General features: G+C 41.1%; 1 protein-coding gene across 1 annotated transcript in view; it reads left to right on the top strand.

Moving 5' to 3' along the window:
- Positions 1 to 1,450: 1,450 nt before the first annotated feature.
- GIPC2 (GIPC PDZ domain containing family member 2) overlaps positions 1,451 to 27,059 on the top strand; it is a 79,782-nt gene continuing 54,173 nt past the window's right edge. The window contains exon 1 of the mRNA XM_047727575.1: positions 1,451 to 1,777. Coding sequence (XP_047583531.1) covers positions 1,538 to 1,777 — 240 coding nt within the window. The 5' untranslated portion in view covers positions 1,451 to 1,537. The remainder of the gene's footprint in view (positions 1,778 to 27,059) is intronic.

The following is a 27,059-nucleotide window of genomic DNA, read 5'->3' as shown; positions in this document are numbered from 1 at the left end:
TTCCTGCAGTACATTTTCTTTGTGGTAGACTGAGCTGCAGATATAAATTTGGAGGTCAGCAACATCTACTGAAACCAAGAGAACAGATGGCCATTCAGGGAAAGCATGCAGAGTAAGAGAAGATGGCCAAGAAAAATAATAGGGTTAGAGAAAACAGTTCCTGGAAAGTAGCAGTTAGCACAGACAGAGAGAGGTACGTCAAAACAAAGGCATGTTTTAAAAATGAAATGGTCAATGCAGTCAGATACTCTAAAAGGTCAAGTAAGATCAAGACTGAAAAGAGTTAATTAAGAAGTGATCAGAGTACACGCAATTTCAGTGGAGTGTGGCGGCAAAGTAATCACAGCGAGCCTAAGAGCAAAGGGGGAAGTGAGGAAAAGTAGCTTATAATTCAAGATTATTTTTGTTTTGTTGTGAAGATGTAGCTATAGGCCACTGAAAAGGTAGGACTTGAAAGCAGTGTAAAAGATTTGGGCTTCTGACCACCAGTGAGTGGCACCAGATGGGGAGAAAGGCAAGAGCCCACAGCTTAAAAACAGAGATCCTGGGGCGCCTGGGCGCCTCAGTGGGTTGAGGCCTCTGCCTTCGGCTCAGGTCATGGTCTCAGGGTTCTGGGTGGGATCCCGCATCGGACTCTCTGCTCTGCCGGGAGCCTGCTTCCTCCTCTCTCTCTGTGCCTACTTGTGATCTCTGTCAAATGAATAAATAAAAATCTTCAAGAAAAAAAAAAAAAAAAGAGAGATCCTAAAAATGGTTGAATCACTATATTGTACACCTGAAACATAACACTATTTGTTAATTATACTGGAATTGAAAAAAAAAAGATCCTAGAAGAGTGAGGAGATCAGTGCAAGGGTCAAATAAGAAGAGATTTCTTAAGGGTTTGGAAACGGGAGGTGGGTGTAGTTATACACAGGTGTGGGGAATTGAGGGAGCTCACACATTGAACAGAATGGCTTCAATTTTCTCTGTGGAAAAAGGAGCAGTGTCCTTTGGCACCAATCTCAAAACTTTCCCTTCCAACTCTGCCATGCAGGGTGTGAGGTGCCGAGAAGGCCGATGAAGGTTGACTTCTACTTAAATCCCTATCCCCAGTGCCCCCATCCTTATGAGCGCCAACCTCAGATTCGTGAAAAGCCCCGAAAACCCACCGTGTTTGTATTCTAAGACGCGTTCTGTAGCTTCAGCATCTTGAGGCTTTTACGGAAATAGAGCCTTTTTTTTTTCCCCCTTTTTTTCCTTTTTTAAGGCGAGGAGAGAAGCCGGGGAGATGAGATGTGGGAACAGGCCAACTTTTCCTCTTTGCAGGTCTCCCCGGAGGGAGGACAGGTGGCCGCTGCTGTCCAGGTGCCCCTCCTCGCGGCGGCGAAGGGGGCCCGGACCTGGCGTGGCCGGGCGGAAGCACCTCTGCCATTGGCCCAGCGGCGGCTTTTACCTGCGCGGAGCCCGGGGGCCCGAGCTCAAAGTCCGCGACATCCTGCGGGAGAGGCAGCCGCCGTCCGCAGTGCAGGTGGGCCCCCGCCCTCGGCCAGGCAAGATGCCCCTGGGGTTGCGGAGAAAGGTGAAAGCCAAGTCCAAGGAGGCCGCCCAGCTGGTGAAGGTCGAGCAGGTGGGCGCGGGCGGCTGCAGCCTCCCGGACCCCCCGCCTCCCACACGCAAGCTGGTTTTCTACACGCAGCTGGCCCACGGCAGCGCCACCGGCCGAGTGGAGAATTTCACCTGCGTCCAGGAGCTCTACGCCAAGATCGCGGGAGTGTTCGGGATCTCGGCGTCTGAGGTAAGGGCAGGGCGCTCAGGCTCTGGCTGGCGCGCGCGCCCCCCGCCCCTCCACGTGCCGCGCCGGCTTAAACAGGCCGGAGCTGGAGGGGCGGCGCAGCGTCAGTTTGCAGCGCCCCCGGCGAAGTGAGGAGCTGAAAGGTAAGTCCGGGACCACAGAAAGTCGCGTTCCCCGGGCCCGTGGCTTCTGGGAAACCCGGCGACTCTTCTTCCTCATGCAAATGAGTATGCTTCCCTTGTCCTGGAGTTCCTAGACGTTCCGGGCAGGAGCGCCTCCGCGGAGTGGAGATCTGACTGGGCAAGGTAACACCCTTCGCATCGCCGGGACTTCACTTTCCTTCCTCTGCTGGGGGAAGCATCTCCCAGGTTAAGGTAGGGAGAGAAAAGGGCCTGCTGGGTGATAGCACACCGAGGTCCTCTTAGCCCCTCAGGTGTGTTGTCTGGCCCCCCAACACCAGAGCCCCTTTGGTAGTATCCCCTAGAATTTGATTCTACCAAGGGTGCATAGCGGAAGAGAATTAGAGCTCACTCCATGGGATGAGTTGACACGGTCCGAGGGGAAAGCGGCTCTAAATTTTACACCTTGTCCTTTAAAAGAGGCTGGACCTCGCCTTAATTAGATTGACTGCTTGCGCGCCCGGAACCGAAGTTTGCTGTGGGAACGATGCGGAAAGCACTAGTGTGCGGATGTTCATGGGACTGCTCTGTGCTTACCCCAGCGAACTGCGGATGCAAGAGAAGCTGGCCCAAGGAAGTCTTTTGTCCACACTGGAGGAAAAGCATGAGATGTTGCCCCGGGCTCCAGGGAGTGTAGAGAGCTGCCTTGGAATGACACAGCTGCACTTGGATTTCTGTTCTTTAACGCTCTTTATCAGGTCTGCTCAAGTAAAACTGAGGTCGCGGCAAAATTCTAAGGGGAGGTGAGAGAGAGCTTGAAGTGTAACCTTTTGTTCCTTCTGGGTTCCTAGGCACTGAGGGGCAAATCACAAACCCATTTTGTGAATGATTTATGTTGACCTGGAGTAGTAACAGTATTTCACGCTCCTGTACGACATTTCAATTCAAAAGGCACTTTCATGGGACTAATGAATGTCCTTTTCTCTAGGAGAAGCAGGTGCATGTAGGTCATTGGGTAGCTAAAGGACAGGATTTGGAGACACCTAAGCCTGGATGTGAGTCCAAGTTCTACCACTTGCTGGCTGTGTCTCCTTGAACAAGTTTAACTTTCCTCACTTTCAGCCATGTATAAAACAGATTTGAGAAGGGGGGTGCCTGGCTGGCTCAGTTGGTAGAGCCTGTGACTTTTGATTTCTAGTTGGTGAGTTTGAGCCCCACATTGGGTGTGGAGATTACTTAATCTTGAAATACAAAATCTTGAAAAACAAACAACAACAACAACAACAAAACCCAAATGAGAACGTCTGCCTTGAAGGATTGTAAAGACTGGAGCTCATAAATAAACTTAAGAGATTGCATGGTATATGGTCCATGCTTAACAAATTGTAACTAGTATTACTGATACCTAACAGTTAAGTGAGGAGCTGAGGTACAAAGTAATTGGGTCTTGGCCAAGGTCCCGTAATTAGCAAGAAATAATCTGGAATGTTATTTAAATTTGAATATTCTGGTTTCTAAGCTAAGTGAGCTTGTTAACATACTTAACTGACAACTTTAAGTGTCTCTTCTATAACCAGGGACTCCAGATTTAATTGCTTTGTGTTAATAGCCTTCCTCATTATTCTGAGTTCAAGGTGCATGACTTTATTCAATCCACTTAATTCCAGAAAAAAATATTATCGATATCACTGCTTCAGAGAGGAAACAGGCTTTGAGGTTCACAAACTTTTCAAAATTATACGTAGTAAGTAGCAGAGCCTGGGTTTAAACTCAGGTGTGTTTGCTTTTTGTTTTCTGACTCCAAATTCCATGAACTTCTCTTCTGTATTGCTTCCCAAGTTCTCCATGGTCTCTGGGATAGCTGGGCAACCATTTTCAGTGTTTTCACTTTCCAACACACTGAATTAGGAGATAAAATTCCTAGATAATATAATCCTGAGATAATATAATTCTGCTATATCAAACTTCATATATTTTTATAACTCCAAATATATGTATTGGTATACTTTTGCATGTAACCAACATTAACGCAAGTTTTCTATTTGGATTAAGAATATTTAAGTATATCTAAGATAAAGTATTGGTCATCATAGTATAGTATGTCCTAAATATTTCAATAGTTATTTTGAAACAAGTAACTTACTAAAACCATTTCTCCTGTCTTTCCCCCAGCAAGGGGAATTACAGTATAAACTTTTGAGCTGTCAGTGGGAACAAAACAAGTTTCCCCCCCTTTAATAGTTTCAGTAGAGTATTAGCTCAGAATTCCTGCCTTTTTTCTAGAGCAGTGGCTTTAGGATTATAAATAGCTCTGTATAGAATTGAACCACCTTTCCTAAGGGGGAGAGGAAAAGGGAAGGGCTTGGCCTGACCTGATTTCAGGTGGGGCAGATATACTGGGAGTTCATAATGTACCCATGACTGTACTAGGCATGTAAATAAGTCTGCAGCATGGTTGTTCCATCCTCACCATAGCACCGAGATTGGGGTTCTTTTCACTTTATAAAGCTAAGTGAGGTTCTGAGAAGTTAAGTAGCTTGCCCAGAGTCACTGAGCAGGTATGGGGCAGGGGCAGGATTTGAATGCAGGTTTCCTGGTTCCAAGTCTATGAGGTTCTAGGTAACTGCATTCAAATTTCAAATACAAACCCAGGAAAGCTTTTTTTAAAACAAAGGGTCTTTTCAGTTAAAGCCTCAGACCCCACCACAAAAATATTGCCTCAAAAAATGCTGTTGTGGGGACGCCTGGGTGGCTCAGTTGGTTAAGCAGCTGCCTTCAGCTCAGGTCATGATTCCAGCGTCCTGGGATCGAGTCCCACATCAGGCTTCTTGCTCGGCAGGGAGCCTGCTTCTCCCTCTGCCTCTGCTACCACTCAGCCTGCCTGTGCTTGCTCGCGCGCGCGCTTTCTCTCTCTCTCTCTCTCTCTGGCAAAAACTAATGACCCATTAGTTTTTGTGAAACTAATGCGGATTTCACCTATTTCAAGGTCCCTGAAGGAGGAAACTAAGGAAACTATGAATCTAGGCTCTGAATCACTTTCAGGGGGCAGCCTGTGATCATTACCTTGAAACAGATGGCCAATTATGCAGAAATCCCTTTGAGCTGGTACTTTTTTCTAAACAACTAAATGAACAATTCAGCAAAAAGAACAAAGTAAATCTTGGTTAAAAGAGCGGTTAATTTCTGTAAGTGCAGGGACACTTTTACAAAAGTTTGATACCATTTTTTAAAATATTCAGGTTATACAAGGGAATTGAGCATTACACTCTTGAGCTTCAGTGGTAACATTTACTGAAGGGGCATTCTGAATATGTGACCACTGTGATTGACAGTAGATGGTGCCATGACATGTTTTCTTAGTTCCCTATTATGTGGAACGACTGTAGAAAACAGTAATTTGAACAGGCTTTTAAGAAAATCAGTTTTGTAGTTCGATACCTCACATGTCCAAGAAATGAAAGCTCAGTGTCTTTAAAGATTTAAGAAATTATTGGGATTCCTGGGTGACTCGGTTAAGTGTCTGACTTTGGCTCAGGTCATGATCCCAGGACCCTGGAATGGAATCCCACATTGGGCTCCTTGCTCGTTGGGGATCCTACCTCTCTCCCTGCTTGTGCATGCTTGTGTGCTCACTCTCTCTGACAAATAAAATCCTTAAAATTTCCTTTGACTTGGTTGTATTCATTCATTTATGTATAATACTAGTTCATTGACTGAATGGGTCAAGCAAATGTAGCCTCTTCTTTCTCAATACATAAAGCAGTCCAAAAAACCCAGTATTCTTGGGAAGATCAGATTTTAATTTTGAAAACTGTGATTTTTAATTCATGCTTTATATACAGTAGTTTATAAATAAGTTATACTGTGATTTCTCTCAACAAAACAGCTCTTCCCTTTTCACCTGCCCCATCTCCTGCTATTTCTTTTTTCTAGCAAAACTCACAAGTTGCTGTCTCCACTGAGACCTATCCTGTATCTTTTCTATTTGATCAGAACTCTGATAGCTCCCCATCTCACTTAGAGCAAAAGCCAAGATCTTACAATTGGCTCTAGGCCATGTTGCCTCTCTAATACCCTTATTCCTCCTGTTCCAGCCAGTCTGGCCTAGCCATTCCTTGAACTCTGGAGCCTTGGGGCTGTTGTCTTTACCAGAACTTCTTCCTGCAGAATGCAGTTCCTTCTTTAAGACTACTTGAATCTCACCTTCTCCGGCTGGTACTGATCATCCCATTTAAAATTCCCCTCCTCACTTAATTTTCCTGCATAGCATACTTACATACTATGTATATGTAACTGATTTGTCTTTTTCTTCTCCCATGTAGTAGAATATAAGCTCCACAAAGGCAAGGATTTTGTCTATTTTTTTTTTTTTTTTACTGATACAGCCCCAAAGGGCCTAGAACTCTACCTAAAACTTGATTGAAGCTCAAGTATTCATTGAATTAAAAAAATCTTCACACAGTAGTTAAAATCCTGTAGCTTCAGTATGCAGCTTTAGTACCAGTTACAATAATACCTTTTTTTTTTTTTAAGATTTTATTTATTTATTTGACAGAGATCACTAGACAGAGAGGCAAGCAGAGAGAGAGGGAGAAGCAGGCTCCCCGCTGAGCAGGGAGCCCAATGCGGGGCTCGATCCCAGAGCCCTGAGATCATGTCCTGAGCTGAAGGCAGAGGCTTAACCCACTGAGACACCCAGGTGCCCCACAATAATGATATCTTTTGTAGATGTTAACTTTTCCTACTGCCGTGTGAAGAAAGACTAGCTTTTGATGGCGGTAGGAATGAGGAGTATCATTTGTACTTTGAAGGGGATGGGGAGTAAGAGGGTGAAGTATGGACACTGACTAGAAAGTATGGAAATGAAGATTTTTATGCATTTCTTGTATCTCTAAAAATTGCAGAAATTATGAAGTTGGAGGCTCTGTTTACAAGCAGAATTCCTTCCTAGCTGAAATAGTGTACGGGGAGCTGCCTTGTAAAGGTTCCCAGAAACTGCTTCCTTTTGTTTCCAAGTTGCTGGCATCTGCGCTGAGCTCTTGTGAAAGTCAATATTCTGTACTTATGTGGCACTTCTGGAGAACATGAACTGTACTGCGGACTTTATCATTTCCCAGCAATGCAGCTAACTGGCTAGTGGAACCATGCCTTCCTGCTTCATAAATGCGAAATCCAGGAAGACTAGAGCAAAATGAGCTTCACTGACTTGCATATGGTCCCTCCTAGGAATAACAACAAACATACCAAATGAAGGAATTTGGGAATCCAGTGTGAATTTTTACCATTGAGCTATGAGAACTGTGAAACAAGCCCAACAGAACTGAATAAAAGAGTTTAAGAGTGAGAAAAGCAGCCCCTGCCATCTGGGAGCTGGCTTGACACTCACAGGTAGGAGTTGGCATTCTCCTTTTGGGCATAAATGGTATCACAGAACATCAAAATCAGATAAGATCACTCTGTGACTGATGGGGCAAGTCAAAAGTAAGACTACCCTGGGGGTGCCTGGCTGGCTCAATTGGAAGAGCATGTGACTCTTGATCTTGAGGCTGTAAGTTCAAGCCCCAAGTTGTATGTAAAGATTACTTTAAAAGAAAATCTTGGGGTGCCTGGCTGGCTCAGTTGGAAGAGCATGTGACTCTTGATCTCAGGACTGTGAGTTTGAGCCCCACATTGAGTATAGAGATTACCTAAATAAAAATGTTAAAACAGAAACCAAAAACATCACTCTGGAATCCTGTCTAGACAGAAACCAAAACATGAACGTTGTTCACACCTCAAAAATGACCAGATTCGCACCCCTTTTCCCCCAGACCAGGTGACTGGTAAAAATCCCTGCTGTTCCTTCCATAATTCTAGCTTTTAGCTTTGATAACTTCTCCCACCTTACTAAGAGAGTCCAAGAATTGCCCCACCTCCTGATGCTAACCTATCCAGGGCAAACCCACGTTTCCTTGCACGTACTCCCAAGTCCTATCTTTCTCTCTTTCTTTTTTTTCCCCAAGTCCTTTCTAGCATCCCCTTACTCAGACCCCTTTGTGGTTCTCCATGGCATGCTGTCTCCCTTGATGCTAGGAACAGTAAACTAGAGGTGAGAAATCCTGGTGATCCTTGGCTGAAGGGCGTTGACAGTTGTTATTGTTGGATTATTACAATGGTACCTCTAAAGAAGCACCCTGATATGATTTTCCTGACCCTACCCATCTTCTATTTTAATATTTTGATGGTCTGAGCATACCTATTAGAAACCTTCAGAGCTCCCAGTTACTTCCTGTCTTATTCCTTGTTGGCGGCTATAACAAAATCACTGTCTGGATAACTTTTTTTTTTTTTCCTAAAGATTTTATTTATTTATTGTTAGAGAGCGAGCGAGCATGAGCACAGGCAGACAGAGTGGTAGGCAGAGGCAGAGGGAGAAGCAGGCTCCCTGCCGAGCAAGGAGCCCAATGTGGGACTTGGTCCCAGGACGCTGGGATCATGACCTGAGCCAAAGGCAGCTGCTTAACCAACTGAGCCACCCAGGCGTCCCTGTCTGGATAGCTTTTAAACAACACAAATTTATTGCTAACATTTCTAGAGCCTGGTGCATGACCACCTTCTGGTAATGCTCTCTCCTGGTTCATTGTTGGCACCTTCTTGCTGTGTCCCCACATGGTGGGTAGGGGCTGGTAATCTCTCTGGAACTTCTGGTAAGGCACTGATTCCATTCACGAGGTCTACCCTCTGGCTTAAACAACTTCCAAAGGCCCTACCTAATAATGCTGTCACCTGTGGGGATTCAACATTTGATTTTGGAGGGAAACACAAATATTCAGATGAAAGAACTTATACATAACCCCCACTAGCTAAACAATGTCTCCTATTCCTCCCTCTTGAGTTCTGTCCTGTGCCTGCTCCTCCGATCTCCTCTTCTAACCATCCCCTCTTTCTCTGTGCCTTTTCTCATACTGTTCTCATTTTTTTAAAGTAGGCTGTATGCTGGGTGTGGGCTTGAACTCATGACCCTGAGTTCAAGACTTGAGTTGAGATTGAGTTGGATGTTTAACTGACTAAGCCTTCTCATTTCTGGTAGCTCCTATTCACCTTTCCAGTCTTAACTGCCACCTCTTCCAAGAAGCCTTCCTTGTGAATCTCTCAGTCTAGATTAGTTATAATATCCACTGTTGCATGATTTTAGCCTAGCATTAGCACACTGAATTGAATTTAATTATTCCTCTCTTCTCTCTCCCAGGATGGTTGGGGGAGGGAGGGCTTGGACTTTTTCTTTTTCTTTTCATTTCTTTTTGTTTCTTAAGTCCTGTCTCTACAGTAGCTAGATGGTTACCTGCCCCATGGAAGTCTGATAAATAAAATTAAATGACTGAATGGTGGATACAGTAGGAGCTGAAGATGGAGATGGTGAGACTATAAACATCCTTGAAGCTGTATAGATTTTATTCTGTAAGCAATGAAAAGAACTCAAATGTTTTTCAGCAGAGGAATGATCACTGACTTCTATATATATAAAGTAGAAATACAATTTACCATTCATTTGCTATGTTTGTCTTGCAAATGTTTGTAAGTTGGAGATGATAGTATTTTCTGGAATCGTACAGTACCATCTGATAAATTCTAATATTACGATCATTATGTTTGCTACCCCTTATGGGCACCAGTTTTTTTTTTAAAGCTTCATTTTTAGATTAAAAACTGGAAACAAAAATCACTAACTTATTTTGAGAAGTGGGAGAGTGTAAGCAGCTGCTTTGCAGACCTCACTGCTATCAGGAAGATAAGAAATGAATAAAACTGTTGACTTTTGCTGGAAATCCCCTGAAGTTAGCATGTGAACAATCCTAGAGTAAAGTCTGAAACCCTGAGCAGAGGCCAACCACTCGCAGCGTGCTATGTCAGAGGCTGAGAGCTGGCCTCTGCCTTCTTTCACTCTCTCCCACCACTCCCATTCTGAGCGGACAGGAAAGGCTCTTGCAAATTGCAAGAGATGGAACACTCCGATTACCTTAGGCAATTTGTATGCGTGTATTTGTTTGTATCAGGGTGTATATAGGAAGGTAAAGAAGCTCAGGACAGCTTCTGTAGGTGGGTAGTCCCTTTCCATGCACAACTGTAGGATCATTCATGCTGTCCAGGTGAAAGCAGTAGCTTTAGACTTTGAAGAACCAAGAGCAAGTCTGTTTGTCCTTCACCTTCCATTTCAGCTTCTCTTTCTCTCTCCCTCTCCCCCCACATCTCTTCTTGACTGATGAATGCCTCTTATCCTTTTGATTTTGCTCCTTTTATGTCCTGTTGTCTCATCTGTGTCTTTGTTTTGTTACTGCTCTACTTTCTGTGCCCCATTGTGTCTCAAATTCAGACTCCCTGAGAGTAAGTCTCTGTGTTGGCAAGTCTGTGTACAGAACAGGTAGGACAGGACCTGTGAGCCTGTGGATCAGGGGCTCATCTCTGGTCCAGCCTGTAAGGCATGTGGAACAAAAGCAGGTGAGCGGTACTTAAGGAGTCACGCTGGAAACCTATGGCCATCCATAAATGGTGGTTAAGAGACTCAAGAACTCAAGCAAAAAGTGTTTTTGCTATTCTATTAAAAAAAAAAACAAAACTCCCTGGAAATAAAGAACATGTAGAGGAACAGTTTCAACTGTTTCTCTCTCTCTCTTTTAACTACTACTACTGTTTTCATTTTATTAAGTAAACTCTACCTCCATCATGGGGCTTGAACTCCTGATCCCCGAGATTGAGTCCGTTGCTCTACAGACTGAGACAGCTGTGTACCCCTCAACTCTTTTTTTTTAATGGCTAAAATCCAGGATAATCCTGTAGATCATCTCCATCTATAAAAGTCACAGATTCTTAAAATGTAGTGTTAAATTTACGAGGCCTTAAAGGGATATACAGTAACAAGGCTGAGGAAATGATAATTTTGTTTCTATTCTTGAGACAACTCACATATCCACATACTGCATTAATATAGTAGTAGTTTTTGTGATTGGCATTAACACTATGTCCTTGATGACCCAGTGCCAGAATCTTAATTTAACTTCTTGTGGCTTCTCACATTTGGTACTAACAGTTTGTTCTGAGTGTGGCTGGGTATTAGGGGCTGGTCATGATTCCTGTTACTTTTTTCTGTTTTCTTTATATTTCTCCCTTCCTGTGTTAATTTTCCTGTCTTTATGTGCAGGTGTGTGGGGGAAAGGGAAACATATCTTGAACTAAGAAGGGAATTTTTGTTGAATATCTACCCTTACCATTTAACCCATGCCATCCTATGGGAAATGACAGTTCCTACCCAGAGCCTTAGAGATGGCTACAATCCATAGATGAGGCAACTGGAGCTCAGAGCAAAAGTAAACTATTCAAGTCCTGCAGTCTAAAGGGATGTCTTTGATCTTAGGTTTGTCTGACCCCAAAGCCCATACCTTTTCCTTTTATACAGTGGTTCTTAACCTTGTTGGACTTGAAGTAACACCCTTTTTATTACTCTGAAATAAAATTTTACCAACCTATACACATAATTGAAAAAATTATATTAAATCTAATATTTATTTTTAGAGCGAGCATGCACACATGCCTGCAGGGGATGGGGAGGGGCAGAGGGGGAGAGACTGACTCTCCAGCAGACTCCCCACCGAGTGTGGAGCCCCATGCAGGGCTTGATCTCATGACCCCGAGATCATGACCTGAGTGAGCCGAAATCAAGAATCAGATGCTTAACTAACTGAGCCACCCTGGTGCCCCTTAACTCTAATATTAGAAGCAAATATGGATTTCAGTATGGGGAAAACTATCATAGAATACCTAATGGAGGGACGCCTGGGTGGCTCAGTTGGTTAAGCAGCTGCCTTCGGCTCAGGTCATGATCCCAGCGTCCTGGGATCGAGTCCCACATCGGGCTCCTTGCTTGGCGGGGAGCCTGCTTCTCCCTCTGCCTCTGCCTGCCATTCTGTCTGCCTGTGCTCGCTCGCTCTCCTCTCTCTCTGACAAATAAATAAAATCTTTAAAAAAAAAAAAATACCTAATGGAGCAGTTAGGTGCATGTATCTACTTGTAGTGAATAAGTTTGGATTTAAAGAATAAGACAATATTCAACTGAATGTTTTGACTTTCTTTATATAACATGTAAAGAAATAAAGGATCAATGATATTTGTTGATGTTTGTAGAATTACTGTAATGTAACAATAGGCATAGATTGATATTTGACTTTTTAACATAAAATGTTACGTGAATAGCATTGTTGTGAGTGCCTTGGTTTTCTAAAATGATAAACCGTGCTTGGTAAAGTTCAGCATAAACAGGTTAAGTCTTTTCCTTGATTTACATGGTAATTATAGTCCAGGAAAGTGATAACCAAAAATACTTCAGCTCTAACACACCTAGGGTTTAGGCTTAAATAAATCTTTGTATTCCTCTCCCCAAAGTGAATGTCTGGGAGGACATTTAAAGATCACGTGGAATGCCAAACAGTTCTTAACTGAGCTGGGCTTCTGTGTTAGAGTTCATACAGTATCCCTACATCAGCCCCTGTCTCCCAGATGCTAGCAGGGTCACACAATCATTTTAACAACCAAAAAGGCCTCCACAAAATTTCAGATTGTTTCATTAGGGGCCAAAATCCTCCCTTCCCACCAACAACATTGCTTTATAACCAGCTGCTTGAGATAAAGTACTTGCTCTACGTGTGAAGTTAGGTGCTAAGGGGGAAAAAGTGGGAAAGCAAGAAGGGAAAAATCAGCAGAAAGACCTGTTGGTTTTATATGTTCAGTTTTAGGATTAATCTTATAGGATTGTAATTATGTAGAGTGGAGAGTGGTTTGTTAGATTTGTGACATTTTAGGCTTTTATATCTTTTTTTTTTTCAAAGATTATTTATTTATTTATTTGACAGACAGATCACAAGCAGGCAGAGAGGCAGGCAGAGGGAGAGGAAGGGAAGTGGACTCCCCGCAGAGAGCCCAATGTGGGGCTTGATCCCAGGACCCCGGGACCATGACCTGAGCCGAAGGCAGAGACTTTAACCCACTGAGCCACCCAGGTGCCCCTAGGCTTTTATATCTTAAAGCAACATATGTTGCTGTGGCTTTTTGAAGGGTTCATAGCATCCTTTGAGAGACAGGGAGTCAAGGTGGCATGATAGAAAAGCTTTCAGGACCGTACAGTGGGGGTTGAGTTTCAGGGTGGTTTGGTGTGCCCTGGGCTTGACTCCTGGAGATGCCACCTTCTAGCCTAAATTTTCTCACTGGCAAAATGTACAAAATAATACCTGCTTTTTGTGATTTGTTGTAAGAGTTGAATGAAATAGCAGGTTAGGTATCTTCTTTTCCTTAAACAAGATACATTTTTTTTTTTAACAACTCTTTGGATACATTTTTTTTTTTTTTTACAACTCTTTGGATACTTTTTAAAAATTTTTAAATTTTTCTCTTCTAGACCTATACATTTAAAAAATATTTTTATTAACATATAATGTATTATTTGCGTCAGGGGTACAGGTCTGTGAATCATTAGGCTTCTACATTTCACAGCACTCACCATAGCACATACCCTCCTCAATGTCCACAACCCAACCAACCTCTCCCTACCCCCCAACCCCAGCAACCCTCAGTTTGTTTCCTGAGATTAAGAATCTCTTATTGTTTGTATCCCTCCTGATCTTGTCTTGTTTCATTTTTTCCTTCCCTACCTACTAAATCCCCTGCCCTGCCTCTCAAATTCCTCATATCCGAGAGATCATATGATAATTGTCTTTCTCTGATTGACTTATTTTGCTCAGCATAATACCCTCTAGTTCCATCCACGTCGTTGCAAATGGCTAGATTTCATTTCTTTTGATGGCTGTGTAGTATTCCATTGTATATATGTACTACATCTTCTTTTTCCATTCATCTGTTGATGGACATCTAGGTTCTTTCCTTAGTTGGCTATTGTGGACATTGCTGCTATAAACTTTCTGGTACGCATGCCCCTTCAGATCACTAAATTTGTATCTTTAGGGTAAATACCCAGTAGTGTGATTGCTGGGTCATAGGGTAGCTCTATTTTCAACTCTTTGAGGAACATCCATGCTGTTTTCCAGAGTGGTAGCACCAACTTGCATTCCCACCAACAGTGCAGGAGGGTTCCCCTTTCTCTGCATCCTCAGCAACATTTGTCATTTCCTGATGTGTTAATTTGAGCCATTCTGACTGGTGTGAGGTGGTATCTCATTGTGGTTTTGATTTGTATTTCCCTGATGCCGAGTGATGCTGAGCGCTTTTTCATGTGTCTGGAGGCCATCTGGATGTCTTCTTTGCAGAAATATCTGTTCATGTTTTCTCCCCATTTCTCAATTGGATTATTTGTTGTTTGTTTGTTTGTCTTTTTGGATTATTTGTTCTTTGGGTGTTGAGTTTGATAAGTTATTTATAAATTTTGGATATAAGTCCTTCTTCTGATATGTCATTTGCAAATATCTTCTCCCATTCTGTCAGTTGTTTTTTGGTTTTGTTGACTATTTCCTTTGTTGTGCAAAAGCTTTTGATCTTGATGAAGTCACAGTAGTTCATTTTTGCCCTTGCTTCCCTTGCCTTTGGTGATGTTTCTAGGAAGAAGTTGCCGCAGCTGAGATCGAAGAGGTTTCTGCTCTGTGTTCTCCTCAAGGATTTTGATGGATTGCTGTCTCACACTGAGGTCTTTCATCCATTTTCAGTCTATTTTTGTGTGTGGTGTAAGGAAATGGTCCAGTTTCATTTTCTGCATGTGGATGTCCAATTTTTCCCAACACCATTTGTTGGAAAGGCTGTCTTTTTTCCATTGGACGTTCTTTCCTGCTTTGTTGAAGATTAGTTGAGCATAGAATTGAGGGTCCATTTCTGAGCTCTCTATTCTGTTCCATTGATCTATGTGTCTGTTTTTGTGCCAGTACCATACTGTCTCGATGACAGCTTTGTTATAGAGCTTGAAGTCTGGAATTGTGATGCCACCAACTTTGGCTTTCCTTTTCAACATTCCTCTGGCTATTCAGGGTCTTTTCTGGTTCCATATAGATTTGAGGATTATTTGTTCCATTTCTTTGAAAAACATTGATGGTATTTTGATAGGGATTGCATTAAATGTGTAGATTGCTTTTGGTAGCATAGACATTTTTACAGTATATGTTCTTCCAATCCATGGGTATGGAATGTTTTTCCATTTCTTTGTGTCTTCCTCAATTTCTTTCATGAGTACATTATAGTTTTCTGAGTACAGATTCTTTGCCTCTTTGGTTAGGTTTATTCCTATGTATCTTATGGCTTTGGATGCAGTTGTAAACAGGATTGCTGTTGGTGTGTAGAAATGCAACTGATTTCTGTGCATTGATTTTATATCCTGAGACTTTACTGAATTCCTGTATGAGTTCTAGCAGTTTTGTAGTGGAGCCTTTTGGGTTTTCCACATAAAGCATCACATTATCTGCAAAGAGTGAGAGTTTGACCACTTCTTTGCTGATTTGGATGCCTTTTGTTTCTTTTTGTTGTCTGATTGCTGAGGCTAGGATTTCTAGTACAATGTGGAATAGAAGTGGTGATTGTGGGCATCCCTGTTGTGTTCCTGACCTTAGGGAAAAAGCTCTCAGTTTTTCCCCATTGAGAATGATATTGCTGTGGGTTTTTCATAGATGGCTTTGATGATATTGAGGTATGTACCCTCTGTCCCTACACTTTGAAGAGTTTTGATCAAGAAAGGATGCTGTAGTTTGTCAAATGCTTTTTCAGCATCTATTGAGAGTATCATATGGTTCTTGTTCTTTCTTTTATTAATATATTGTATCACATCGATTGATTTATGGATGTTGAACCAAGTTCGCAGCCCAGGAATAAATCCCACTTGGTCGTGGTGAGTAATCCTTTCAATGTACTGTTGGATCCTATTGGCTAGTATTTTGGTGAGAATTTTCATTATCTGTGTTCATCAGGGATATTGGTAATTCTCCTTTTTGGTGAGGTCTTTGTCTGGTTTTGGGATCAAGGTAATGCTGACTTCATAAAATGAGTTTGAAAGTTTTCCTTCCATTTCTATTTTTTGGAACAGTTTCAGAAGAGTAGGTATTAATTCTTCCTTAAATGTTTGGTAGAATTCCCGTGGTAAGCCGTCTGGCCCTGGGCTCTTGTTTGTTGGGAGATTTTTGATGACTGCTTCAATCTTCTTACTGGTTATGGGTCTCTTCAGGTTTTCTATTTCTTCCTGGTTCCATTTTGGTAGTTTATATGTCTCTAGGAATGCATCCATTTCTTCCAGATTGTCAAATTTGCTGGCATATAGTTGCTCATAATATGTTCTTATAATTGTTTGTATTTCCTTGGTGTTGGTTGTGATCTCTTCTCTTTCATTCATGATTTTATTAATTTGGGTCCTTTCTCTTTTCAATAAGTCTGTCTAGGGGTTTATCAATTTTATTAATTCTTTCAAGGAACCAGCTCCTAGTTTTGTTCGTTTGTTCTACTGTTCTTTTGGTTTCTATTCCATTGATTTCTGCTCTGATCTTTATGATTCTCTTCCCCTCCTGGGTTTAGGCTTTCTTTGCTGTTCTTTCTCCAGCTCCTTTAGGTATAGGGTTAGGTTGTATACTTGAGACCTTTCTTATTTCTTGAGAAAGGCTTGTATCGCTATATACTTTGCTCTCAGGACTGCCTTTGCTGTGTCCCAAAGATTTTGATCAGTTGTGTTTTTATTATCATTTGTTTCCATGAATTTTTCAAGTCTTCTTTAATTTCCTGGTTGAACCATTCATTCTTTAGTAGAATGCTCTTTAGTTTCCATGTATCTGGGTTCTTTCCAAATTTCCTCTTGTGATTGACTTCTAGCTTCAGAGCATTGTGGTCTGAAAATATGCAGGGAATGATCCCAGTCTTTTGGTACTGATTGAGACCTGATTTTTGACCCAGGATGTGATCTATTCTGGAGAATGTTCCATGTGCAGTAGAGAAGAATGTGTATTTTGTTGCTTTGGGATGGAATGTTCTGAATATATCTGTGATGTCCATCTGGTCCAGTGTGTCATTTAAAGTCCTTATTTCCTTGTTGATCTTTTGCTTGGATGATCTGTCCATTTCAGTGAGGAGAGTGTTAAAGTCCCCTACTATTATTGTATTATTGTCGATGTGTTTCTTTGATTTTCTTATTAATTGGTTTATGTAATTGGCTGCTCCTGTGTTAGGGGCATAGATATTTAAAATTATTAGATCATCTTATTGAATAGATCTTTTAAGTATGATATAGTGTCCTTCCTCATCTCTTATTATAGTCTTTGGCTTAAAATCTAATTGATCTGATATAAGGATTGCCTCCCCACCTTTCTTTTGATGTCCATTAGCATGGTCAATTGTTTTCCACCCCCTCACTTTAAATCTGGAGGTGTCTTTGGGTCTAAAATGAGTTTCTTGTAGACAGCATATCGATGGATCTTGTTTTTTTCTCCATTCTGGTACCCTTTGTCTTTTGATTGGGGCATTTGGCCCATTTACGTTCAGGGTAACTATTGAAAGATATGAATTTAGTGCCATTGTATTACCTGTAAGGTGACTGTTACTGTATATTGTCTCTGTTCCTTTCTGGTCTACTACTTTTAAGCCCTCTCTTTGCTTAGAGGACTCCTTTCAATATTTCCCTAGGGCTGGTTTGGTATTTGCACTTCTTTTAATTTTTGTTTGTCCTGGAAGCTTTTTATCTTTCCTTCTTTTCTCTCTCTCTCTCTCTCTTTTTTTAAAGATTTTATTTATTTGACAGAGAAAGATCACAAGTAGGCAGAGAAGCAGGCAGAGAGAGAGACAGAGAGGAGGAAGCAGGCTCCCTGCCGAGCAGAGAGCCCGATGTGGGGCTCGATCCCAGGACCCTGAGACCATGACCTGAGCTGAAGGCAGAGGCCTAACCCACTGAGCCACCCAGGCACCCCTTTCCTTCTATTTTCAATGACAGCCTAGCTGGATATAGTATTCTTGGCTGCATATTTTTCTCGGTTAGCACTCCAAATATATCATGCCAGACCTTTCTGGTCTGCCAGGTCTCTTGGATAAGTCTGCTGCCAGTTTAATATTTCTACCATTGTATGTTACAGACTTCTTGTCCAGAGCTGCTTTCAGGATTTTCTTTTTGTCACTGAGTCTTGTAAGTTTTACTATGAGATGATGGAGTGTGGATCTATTTTTATTGATTTTTGAGGGGGATTCTCTCTGCTTCCTGGATTTTGATCCTTGTTCCAGTTGCCATATTAGGGAAATTTTCTACTATAATTTGCTCCAGTATACATTCTGTGTATCTCTCTCTTTCTTATTCTGGGATCCCAATTATTCTATTTTTTCCTCTTATGGTATCATTTATCTCTTGAATTCTCCCCTCCTGGTCCAGTAGTTGTTTGTCTCTCTTTTGTTCAGCTTCTTTATTCTCCATCATTTGGTCTTCTATATCACTAATTCTCTCTTCTTCTTCATTTATCCCAGCAGTAAGAGTCTCCATTTTTGATTGCATCTCATTAATAGCTTTTTTGATTTCAACTTGTTTAGATTTTAGTTCTTTTATTTCTCCAGGAAAGGATTTTATTTATCCAGAAAGGGATTCTATAATATCTTTCATGCCTTTTTTGAGTCCAGCTAGCACTTTGGTAATCATCATTCTAAATTCTAGTTCTGACACATTACCAGTGTTTGTATTGATTAGGTCCCTAGCCATTGGTACTGCCTCTTGTTTTTTTTTTTTTTTTTTTTTTTTTTTAAATGGTGAGTTTTTTTTGCCTTGTCATTTTATCCAGATAAGAATATATGAACAAGGGAATCGGGGCGCCTGGGTGGCTCAGTGGGTTAAAGCCTCTGCCTTCGGCTCAGGTCATGATCCCAGGGTTCTGTGATCGAGCCCCGCATCGGGCTCTCTGCTCAGCAGGGAACCTGCTTCCTCCTCTCTCTCTGCCTGCTTCTCTGCCTACTTGTGATCTCTGTCTGTCAAATAAATAAATAAAATCTTAAAAAAAAAATATATGAACAAGGGAATAAAATAGTAAAAGGGTGGCAATGACCCCAGGAAAATATACACTAACCAAATCAGAAGTGATCAGAAACCAGGCAGAGAAGAAGGGGGGAAAACTAAAAAAATAAAAAATAAAAAAATATATATATTAGACTGGTGAATAGAAAATCAAGAGCCACCCTCTTGATTTTGGGTGTATTCTGGTCTCTTAGAAGAAACTACCTCTGAAAATTTTAAAGAAATAAAAACTTACATATGTATGCAAAAATAAGGGTAAGCATGATGAAGGGATGAAATATGACTGTAAAGATGAAAATTTAAAAAGATTCTAAAAAAGGAATTGATAAGTTGTTTGGAAAAAGAAAATAAAGAGGAGAGAATGTGAACAGGCTGGAGACTAGAATAAAGTCATGCACTAGATTTCAGGTAGATTTTGTTCTATTAGAAGAAATTGTATCCCACTATTTAAAAAAAAAACCTATACATATGCAAAAAATAAGGTTAAATACAATGAAGGCATAAAAGATGACTATAACAATGAAAATTAAAAACTTTTTTTTTTAGATTTTATTTATTTATTTGACAGAGAGCACAAGTAGGCAGAGAGGGAGGCAGAGAGAGAGAGGGGGAAGCAGGCTCCCTGCTGGAGCAGAGAGCCCAATGCGGGACTTGATCCCAGAATCGTGGGATCACAAAGGCAGTGGCTTTGGCAGTGGCCAAAGGCAGTGGCTCAACCCACTGAGCTACCCAGGTGACCTAAAAATATATTTTTAAAAGGTTTGTTAAGATAAAATTCTTAAAAAAACATTAAAAGTGGAAAGAGAAGTTAAAAAAATAGAATAAGAAAAAAATAAAATTAAATAATTTAACTTTGCAAGACTAAAAGATCCTGGGGAAAAAAGTCATGAATTCTGTGTGTTGCTTTCCTCTTGCTCTGGAGTTCCGCAGTTCTCATTGATCATGTTCTTGCTAATATTCTGGGGGAGGGGCCTGTTGCAGTGATTCTCAGATGTTTTTACTCAAGGCGGAGTTGCACTGCCATTGCCAGGGGCCAGGCCAAGTAATCTGCTTAGGTTTGCTCTTGGAGCTTTTGTTCCTTGAACACTTTCCATAGAGTTTTAGAGGATGGTAATGAAAATGGCGGCCTCCCAGTCTCCAGCCCAGAGGACCTGAGAGCTCAGGGCCCCAATCCTCAGTGCGCCTTCAGAGAAAAGCAGTCAATCCACAATGCAGATGGTCTCCGGCCGTGCTGTGTGCTCACCCAGCCTGTGACTGAGCATTTCTGTCTTTGGTGCATAGCCCTGTTTGGAGTCTCTAAACCCAGCAGATTCTTGCTGTGTGCTCCTGCGCCACTCCTCCCAGAGGAGGAAGGAGGGGGTCTCTCTGGATCTGCCACTTGGGTGCCTGCTTGAAGAGTAGTGGCTTGACTGTGTCGCAGATCAGTTTAAGGTAACCCCAAGCTGAGAGCTCACTCCTCAGCTCTGTCTCTGTAGTTGGCTTCCCCCATCTGATACCTGAGAACTCTGCTACACTCAGACACCCCCGATCCTTCTGTGACCCTGCAGGTTGGAGACCACACTGTCCCCACGAGGGCTCCACCCCTGCTTAGCCTCTGGAGCAATGTCCCTCAGCGACCAGACTTCTAAAAGTTCTGATTTTGTGCTCTCCTCCTCCACCGCTTGCCAGGAGGCAGGCCACCCCCCACCCCGCCCCGCCAAGTCTATCTTCCCACTGCTTTGAATTCACTTCTCTGTACATGCTACCTTCCAGAAAGTGGTCGATTTTCTGTTCCTAGAATTGCTGCTCTTCTTCTCTTCTCTCTCTTGTTGAGTTTGTAGGTGTTCAGAATGGTTTGATAACTATCTAGCTGAACTCCTGGGACCTAATTATATTTCCGTCTCCTACTCCTCTGCCATGTTGCTTCCACCTAGCTTTCCACCTTTTTCATTCTCCTATCCTTGGCCAAATCCCCCCAAATAAGGAAGGCTCATCTAAAAGTGTATCCCTATACATGATCCTCAAAATAAGTTATCTCAGTGTGGAATTCTGTGTTATAGTAACTAATTTGGGCCTTTCTGATGAGGGCTTCTTCCATAAAGTTTAGTATAAACATAATAAATGATGTTCATTTATTACTTCAACGAAGTTGAAGATCTCAGTTAAACTTGAGAAATAGTAAATATACCAGTTAATTCAGGATTGCTTTGGCAATGTTTCTCATGTGCCAAAATAACTCTTTAATAATATCTGTATTTCTTTGTGCCCTATTTCTAGGCATAGAGCATACCTGTAGTAGAATTTGTCTCAGCATATAATTATATTTTACCCTTTTCTCTCACCGAACACATAGAGCTCATTTTCAACTCTCCACACATGCAAGTCTCTTAGGATCTTAATTGTGCTCAAGTCCTAGATGCTGATATTTTCCTTCTAAGTAGCTTCTAGGAAAGATTATTTAGATGTTAAAGGATAGAAGAAGAACTCTACCACTGCTGTTCTTCAACATCCAAATTTATCTTTTTCCTTTTATTTCATGCTGTCTTTACTCATGCCATTCTGAAATGGGAATATGCTTATTTGATCAGCTTAATAGGAGATGTATTATAAATAGATGGGCAAAAAAATTATATTCCAAATCCAGACACTTCAGAGGGTGACAGGGATGATAGTAAGAATTACTCTGATGGGTGGTGAGGGGTACGTTGCTGGCTTAGTTGCTAGAGCATGAGACTCTTGATCATAGGGTCTTGAGTTCAAGCCTCACACTGGGCATGCAGCCTACTTATAAAATAAAAAAATTACTCTGGGACAATAGTAGTAAACTGGGACCTGCAGTCTGTGTAATTGTAACCAAATTGACTACTAGAAAAGGAGAAAGAAGAAAAATGTAAGAACATTTCATACATTTGCCAATTAAACACCAACAATATACAAGCCAGTCTCCTAGGCAGTAAGGAAGTTTTTGAATTCTAGGCATTCGGGGAGGGGGTGGGGAGAGGATAGTGTGGTTATAAAAATAGAAGCTGAGAGTGAGGGCGCAGTGTCAGCAGCAAGCCTGGAGCCGGGAGATGCTGGTACTCCTCGTCCTGGCTCTGGCTGGGTGACACATTCCTGGGAGTCGAGGAGAGAACCCTGTGGTAGCTTGCCAGCTTCTTCGGGAAGCCTCTGGACACTGCCGGGTTCTCCTCCCCTCTTAAACTGTTCTGCCTGCTGTAGTCCCAGGAGTTTTATAGGCCAGAATGGCAGTGATGTTGGCAAGCAGAGGGTGGGAAGAAGCTGCTTAGAGCAGGGGAACAGGAACTACTCATAAACTAATCCAAGCAAAAGGGAGAGTTTTCCAGCCAGGGTTGTGCCCAAGTGTCTCTGAGTCTGTGACATAATTCTATTCTTGGCAATGCCTTTCCACTTTTTCCCAGTCTCTGTTCTTGGGGCTCTCTTTCCCTGGGGTGGGAGATGGTTCAGGAATAAGCAAGCTGAGCCTAGAAGAATCTTCATGCACACCATGTGCCCCTGATTATGCACAAACACACTCTCACACATATACTCAGTTCCTCTAAATTTAGGACTGCACATACTTGTGTCACACTGACCCTACCCGTAGAGGTTTTTTTGTTTTGTTTTGTTCTATTCCCCATCCCCCGCCCCTGCCATGTTTCTCAAACTTGCTAATGAACAATTTATGAACAATTTAAGTGTCTGAGGTGGTCACTGGGTTTGCCTTCCCCTAATTCTTTGTTACTTCTCATCTAGGGAACCCTGTAGTACGTTTTCTTCTGTCACCTTTCACCCTATCACCTTGTACAATTTCCTGTCTTTCTAGGTGTCCTAGTTTAGAATAAAAATCAGTTTCAGTCTTTCTCTCAAGATGTTTATAGTTTTTCAAATGGCCCACTTTTTACATAAAGTGCTCATCTCTCTCAGAATTTCTGTCCTAGGAAATAGTAAGGAATAGACCACCTTCCCTTGTCCCTCCCACTTGACACCTCCTTGGCTCACCGTGCTTGCTTTCTAATTTCCCATGATTTATATGGGTGGCTTCTTTTTTAGTACTTTTTTAAAGTAAGCTGCACTCAACATAGGGCTCAGACTCAACAGCCCTGAGACCGAGAGCTGCATGCTCTACTGACTGAACCAACCAGGCATCCCCATTTAGGTGGTATGTATGTATATGTGTATTTATTTAAATTAACTAATTAAAAAGATTTAACTTATTTATTTGATAGAGAGTGACATAGCGAGAGAGGGAACACAAACAGGGGAAGTGGGTGAGGGAGAAGCAGGTTTCCCGCCGAGCAGGGAGCCCCCTATGCGGGCTCAATCCCAGGACCCTGGGATCATGTCCTGAGCCTGAGGCAGATGCCTAATGACTGAGCCACATAGGTACCCCTATTTAGGGGTTTTTTAAAAATACAACATGCTTGTAGCCATTTCATTGTAAGGGTTGTAAGTCTGCTGCCTGGGTTAATATGAACATAGTGTTACATGAGCATTCTGCCAAACACATCTTAAAATTTTGATTAGGGTCCCTTTTGAGATATAATGGCCACCTTTTATAAATCATGTTTTGTATTTGGTAAACTGGAAAGCTTAACCATAAATCTCTTTATTAATGTAATTTATAATATTTTACAAGCTACCTTACTACATTGTTCTTAGATATAAAATGTCTCCTTGTTATAGTCTTTGTCTTTTTACATTCTTTTCCATTTCATGTGTCAAATAAGAGGAGGCTTTTAAGAAGAGAAGTAGGTTTAGGAAGCTGGAAAATTTGAGACAGCACCTGACCAGGGGAATAGCAGTGATTTATGATGTCTTTAAAATTGGCATGTAACCTTGCAGCATTAATAGACTAGGATAAAGTTCTGACTGGAAGAATATTGTGGAAAAGGATGATATATATAGCCATACACATTTGATTTATCTTACTTGGTTTAGTATTTCTGTAATGTCCACAAAGGCAAGACTAAAACCTCTCCTTATCCTTTTAAACTTATGTTTCAAGAATTGCTTTGAGATTTTTGACTCTTTTGGTCACATAGTTGCTTCGGTTAGCTTTCATTAGCAAAAGAAAGTGTTCTTTTGGTTACTGTGGGAAGTCATTTGGTAGATTAAACAAATATAAATCTGCTTTTCTTTTTTTGGATAAAATTATTTTTGTCCTATTATTTTGCTCACTAAGAAGAAGAGTACAAAGGATGATTCACCTTTTATTTAGGACTTGCCACTGCTGACCCAGGGCAGCTAATTTAGAAGTGAATCATTTATAGAAAGTTCTACACAGTTCGAGGCAGGGCTTTGTACAATATCCTCATGAAGGTCTAAATAGAGCATACAGTATCAGGTTTCTAAATATCTGTCTTGTTGCCAATTTTATCTTTTGCAAATGCTGGAACTTGTTTCTAGATGACTATAGCCATTGACGAGGTGAGGGTAGGGACACTATATATATAAAATCAAGTATATTTTAAAAACAAATCTTAGAAATTTAGTACATATGTTATGCTGGGAAAATAATGAGTTTGAGATTTTAAATGGCTGTTTATAGTACAAAGAAACAAATGTAACTAGTCAGTTTCAAAATTATCTGGAAGAAATAATTTTAAACTTACAGTAAATCAAATCAAACAACATGTTAGTATTTTGATATTTACTGATCATCTAATATTTGATTTTTTTTTAAAGATTTTATTTATTTATTTGACAGACAGAGATCATAAGTAGGCAGAGAGGCAGACAGAGATGAGGAGAAGCAGGCTCCCTGCTGAGCAGAGAGCCTGATGCGGGACTCAATCCCAGGCCCCTGGGATCATGACCTGAGCCGAAGGCAGAGGCTTAACACACTGAGCCACCCAGGCACCCTAATATTTGATTTTTAAAGTCCAATTACAAATAGCTCCTTTTTGCAATCTATTTTAATTCCTTTTAGGAAGTGGGTGGTTTATTAGATAAATGGTATTATTTGGCTCTATATAGAACACAAAATATATAGTTTCTGCCTTTGTTTTAAATTCAAAGCTGAATTTATGTTTACATTAGGTATAGTATCATGGGTTAGAAAAAGCCCAGAAGTTTGAATTCTTGTTTTGTCATTCATTAGCTATGTGACCTTAGATAAATCACTTAATGGGTCTGAGTTGGTTTTCTCCTCTGCACAGGGTGTAGTGATACCTGCCCCCATGACCTGACTCACAAGGATTAGTTGAGCTAATGCCTTGGGAAGTGATCAGTAACTTTGGTGTCTCTCTGCAGATATCAAATGTCAAGTGAGGTAACATAGCAGGGAAAATAACATCCAGGGTTGGAATCTCATTTATACCACATACTACTGATGTGACCCTATAAGGCTTTTCTTTATTTTATTTTATTTTATTTTTTTGAGATATAATTGGCAGATAATATTATTAGTTTCAGGTATATAATGATTCAGTACTTATATATATGACAAAATTATCACCACAATATCTAGTTAATATCCATCAACACAAATAGTTATGATTTCTGGTGATGAGAACTTTTAAGATCTCTTAGCAACTTCCAAATATACAATACTGTATTAGCTATAGTTGCTATACCGTATATCACATCTTGATGACTTGTTAATTTTATAACTAGAAGCTTGTAACTTTTGACTACCTTCACCTGTTTTGCCTTCCTTGTACCTACCCCTGTTGCTGGCAATCACTAGTCTGTTCTGTATCTTTGAAGTTTGTGTTTTTTTGATTCTATGTACTATGATCATATAGTATTTGTCTTTCTTGGTCAGATTTATTTCACTTAGTGTAAGGCCCCCAAGGTCCATCCATATTGTTGCAAATGGCGCCATTTCTAAGCCTTTATTTTTTAGTCTGTTTATATATATGTATATATACAAAAGGGTGGTGGTAATATAATACCTCTCACCTGGAATTACCATAGGGAATAAAGGAAGTAATTTATGAAAGTGCCGGGTGCATGTAATGTTTCTTGGACTTTGAATTTTGATTTTATTTTTCCATTCTTCCAGAGCTATCTCCTCAGTTCCTTCACTTTCTGAGTGCTTTTCTGGAAGCGGAAGTCAGTATCCAATCTGTACAGTTAAGAGGGATGAACAGGTGGCCCAGTTTATGACTATAATTGAAGAATTAAGTTTTAGAAGTTATTTGATACAGTACATTTACCACATATTTTGGGGAACCATAAGACACTCAGAGCTTTTTGAAAGATTTTGGTTTTTAGTAGGCTCCGTGCATGCCTAATGTGGGGCTTGAACTCACAACCCTGAGATCAAAAGTCTCATGCTATACTGACTGAGATAGGCAGGCACCCTGGAAGAGTAATGAGTAACAATTTTGTCACTGGCTTGGTTAGAGCTATTCCCTTCTGTTCAAGCACTCAGGGTAATTGGGTAACCCTCTCCCCTCCTCTCCATAATTATTTTGTTCTTAGTTTGATCTTAAATCCTGCTATTTTAAGGACAATTAACTAGATGGAAGTATAATAATTTTTTTTTAATTGAGGAAAAAGTCTTTGAGACTTAGATAATGAGAACAGCACAGAGAAAACCATAGTCATTAACACAGGAAACAATCCAAGTGGTGTTCTTATGGATAAAGACAAGGTATTAACTCCTGATGGAAGTATGGTCAAGTCGGGGTGCCTGGCTGGCTCAGTCCATAGAGCATTTGACCCTTAATCTCAGAGTCATGAGTTTGAGCCCCATATTGGGTGCAGAGATTACTTAAGAAAACTTTTTTAAATTTATGGTTTAATTATTAGATTTGTCATTATGTACTTTCTCTTTATTTTCTATAATATTGGTATTTCTATAATGCTTATTTTAGAAAGTATGTAAAAAGTAGCAAGATTGGGATGCCTGGGTGGCTCAGTTGGTTAAGCCGCTACCTTCCGCTCGGATCATGATCTTGGGGTCCTGGGATTGAGTCCCGCATCGCGCTCCTTGCTCAGTGGGGAGCCTGCTTCCTCCTCTCTCTCTCTGCCTGCCTCTCTGCCTGCTTGTGTGTACTCTTTCTCTCTCTGACAAATAAATAAAAACCTTAAAAAAAAAAGTAGCAAGATTCTTGGGATAGATTGAGATGTAGGAAAGTAGTTAGTTGTATTAAAATATTAATACTGCTACTTTAGATAACCTTTAAGAGGTTACAATTCCAGTTACTTACATTTAAAATCACATCCACTAGTAATGTAATGCCAGCTACACAAG

Source organism: Lutra lutra, chromosome 4, assembly GCF_902655055.1.
Source record: "Lutra lutra chromosome 4, mLutLut1.2, whole genome shotgun sequence".
NCBI lineage: Eukaryota > Metazoa > Chordata > Mammalia > Carnivora > Mustelidae > Lutra > Lutra lutra.
The sequence above is the reverse complement of the archived record's forward strand: the minus strand, read 5'-3'. Positions and strand labels throughout refer to the sequence as shown.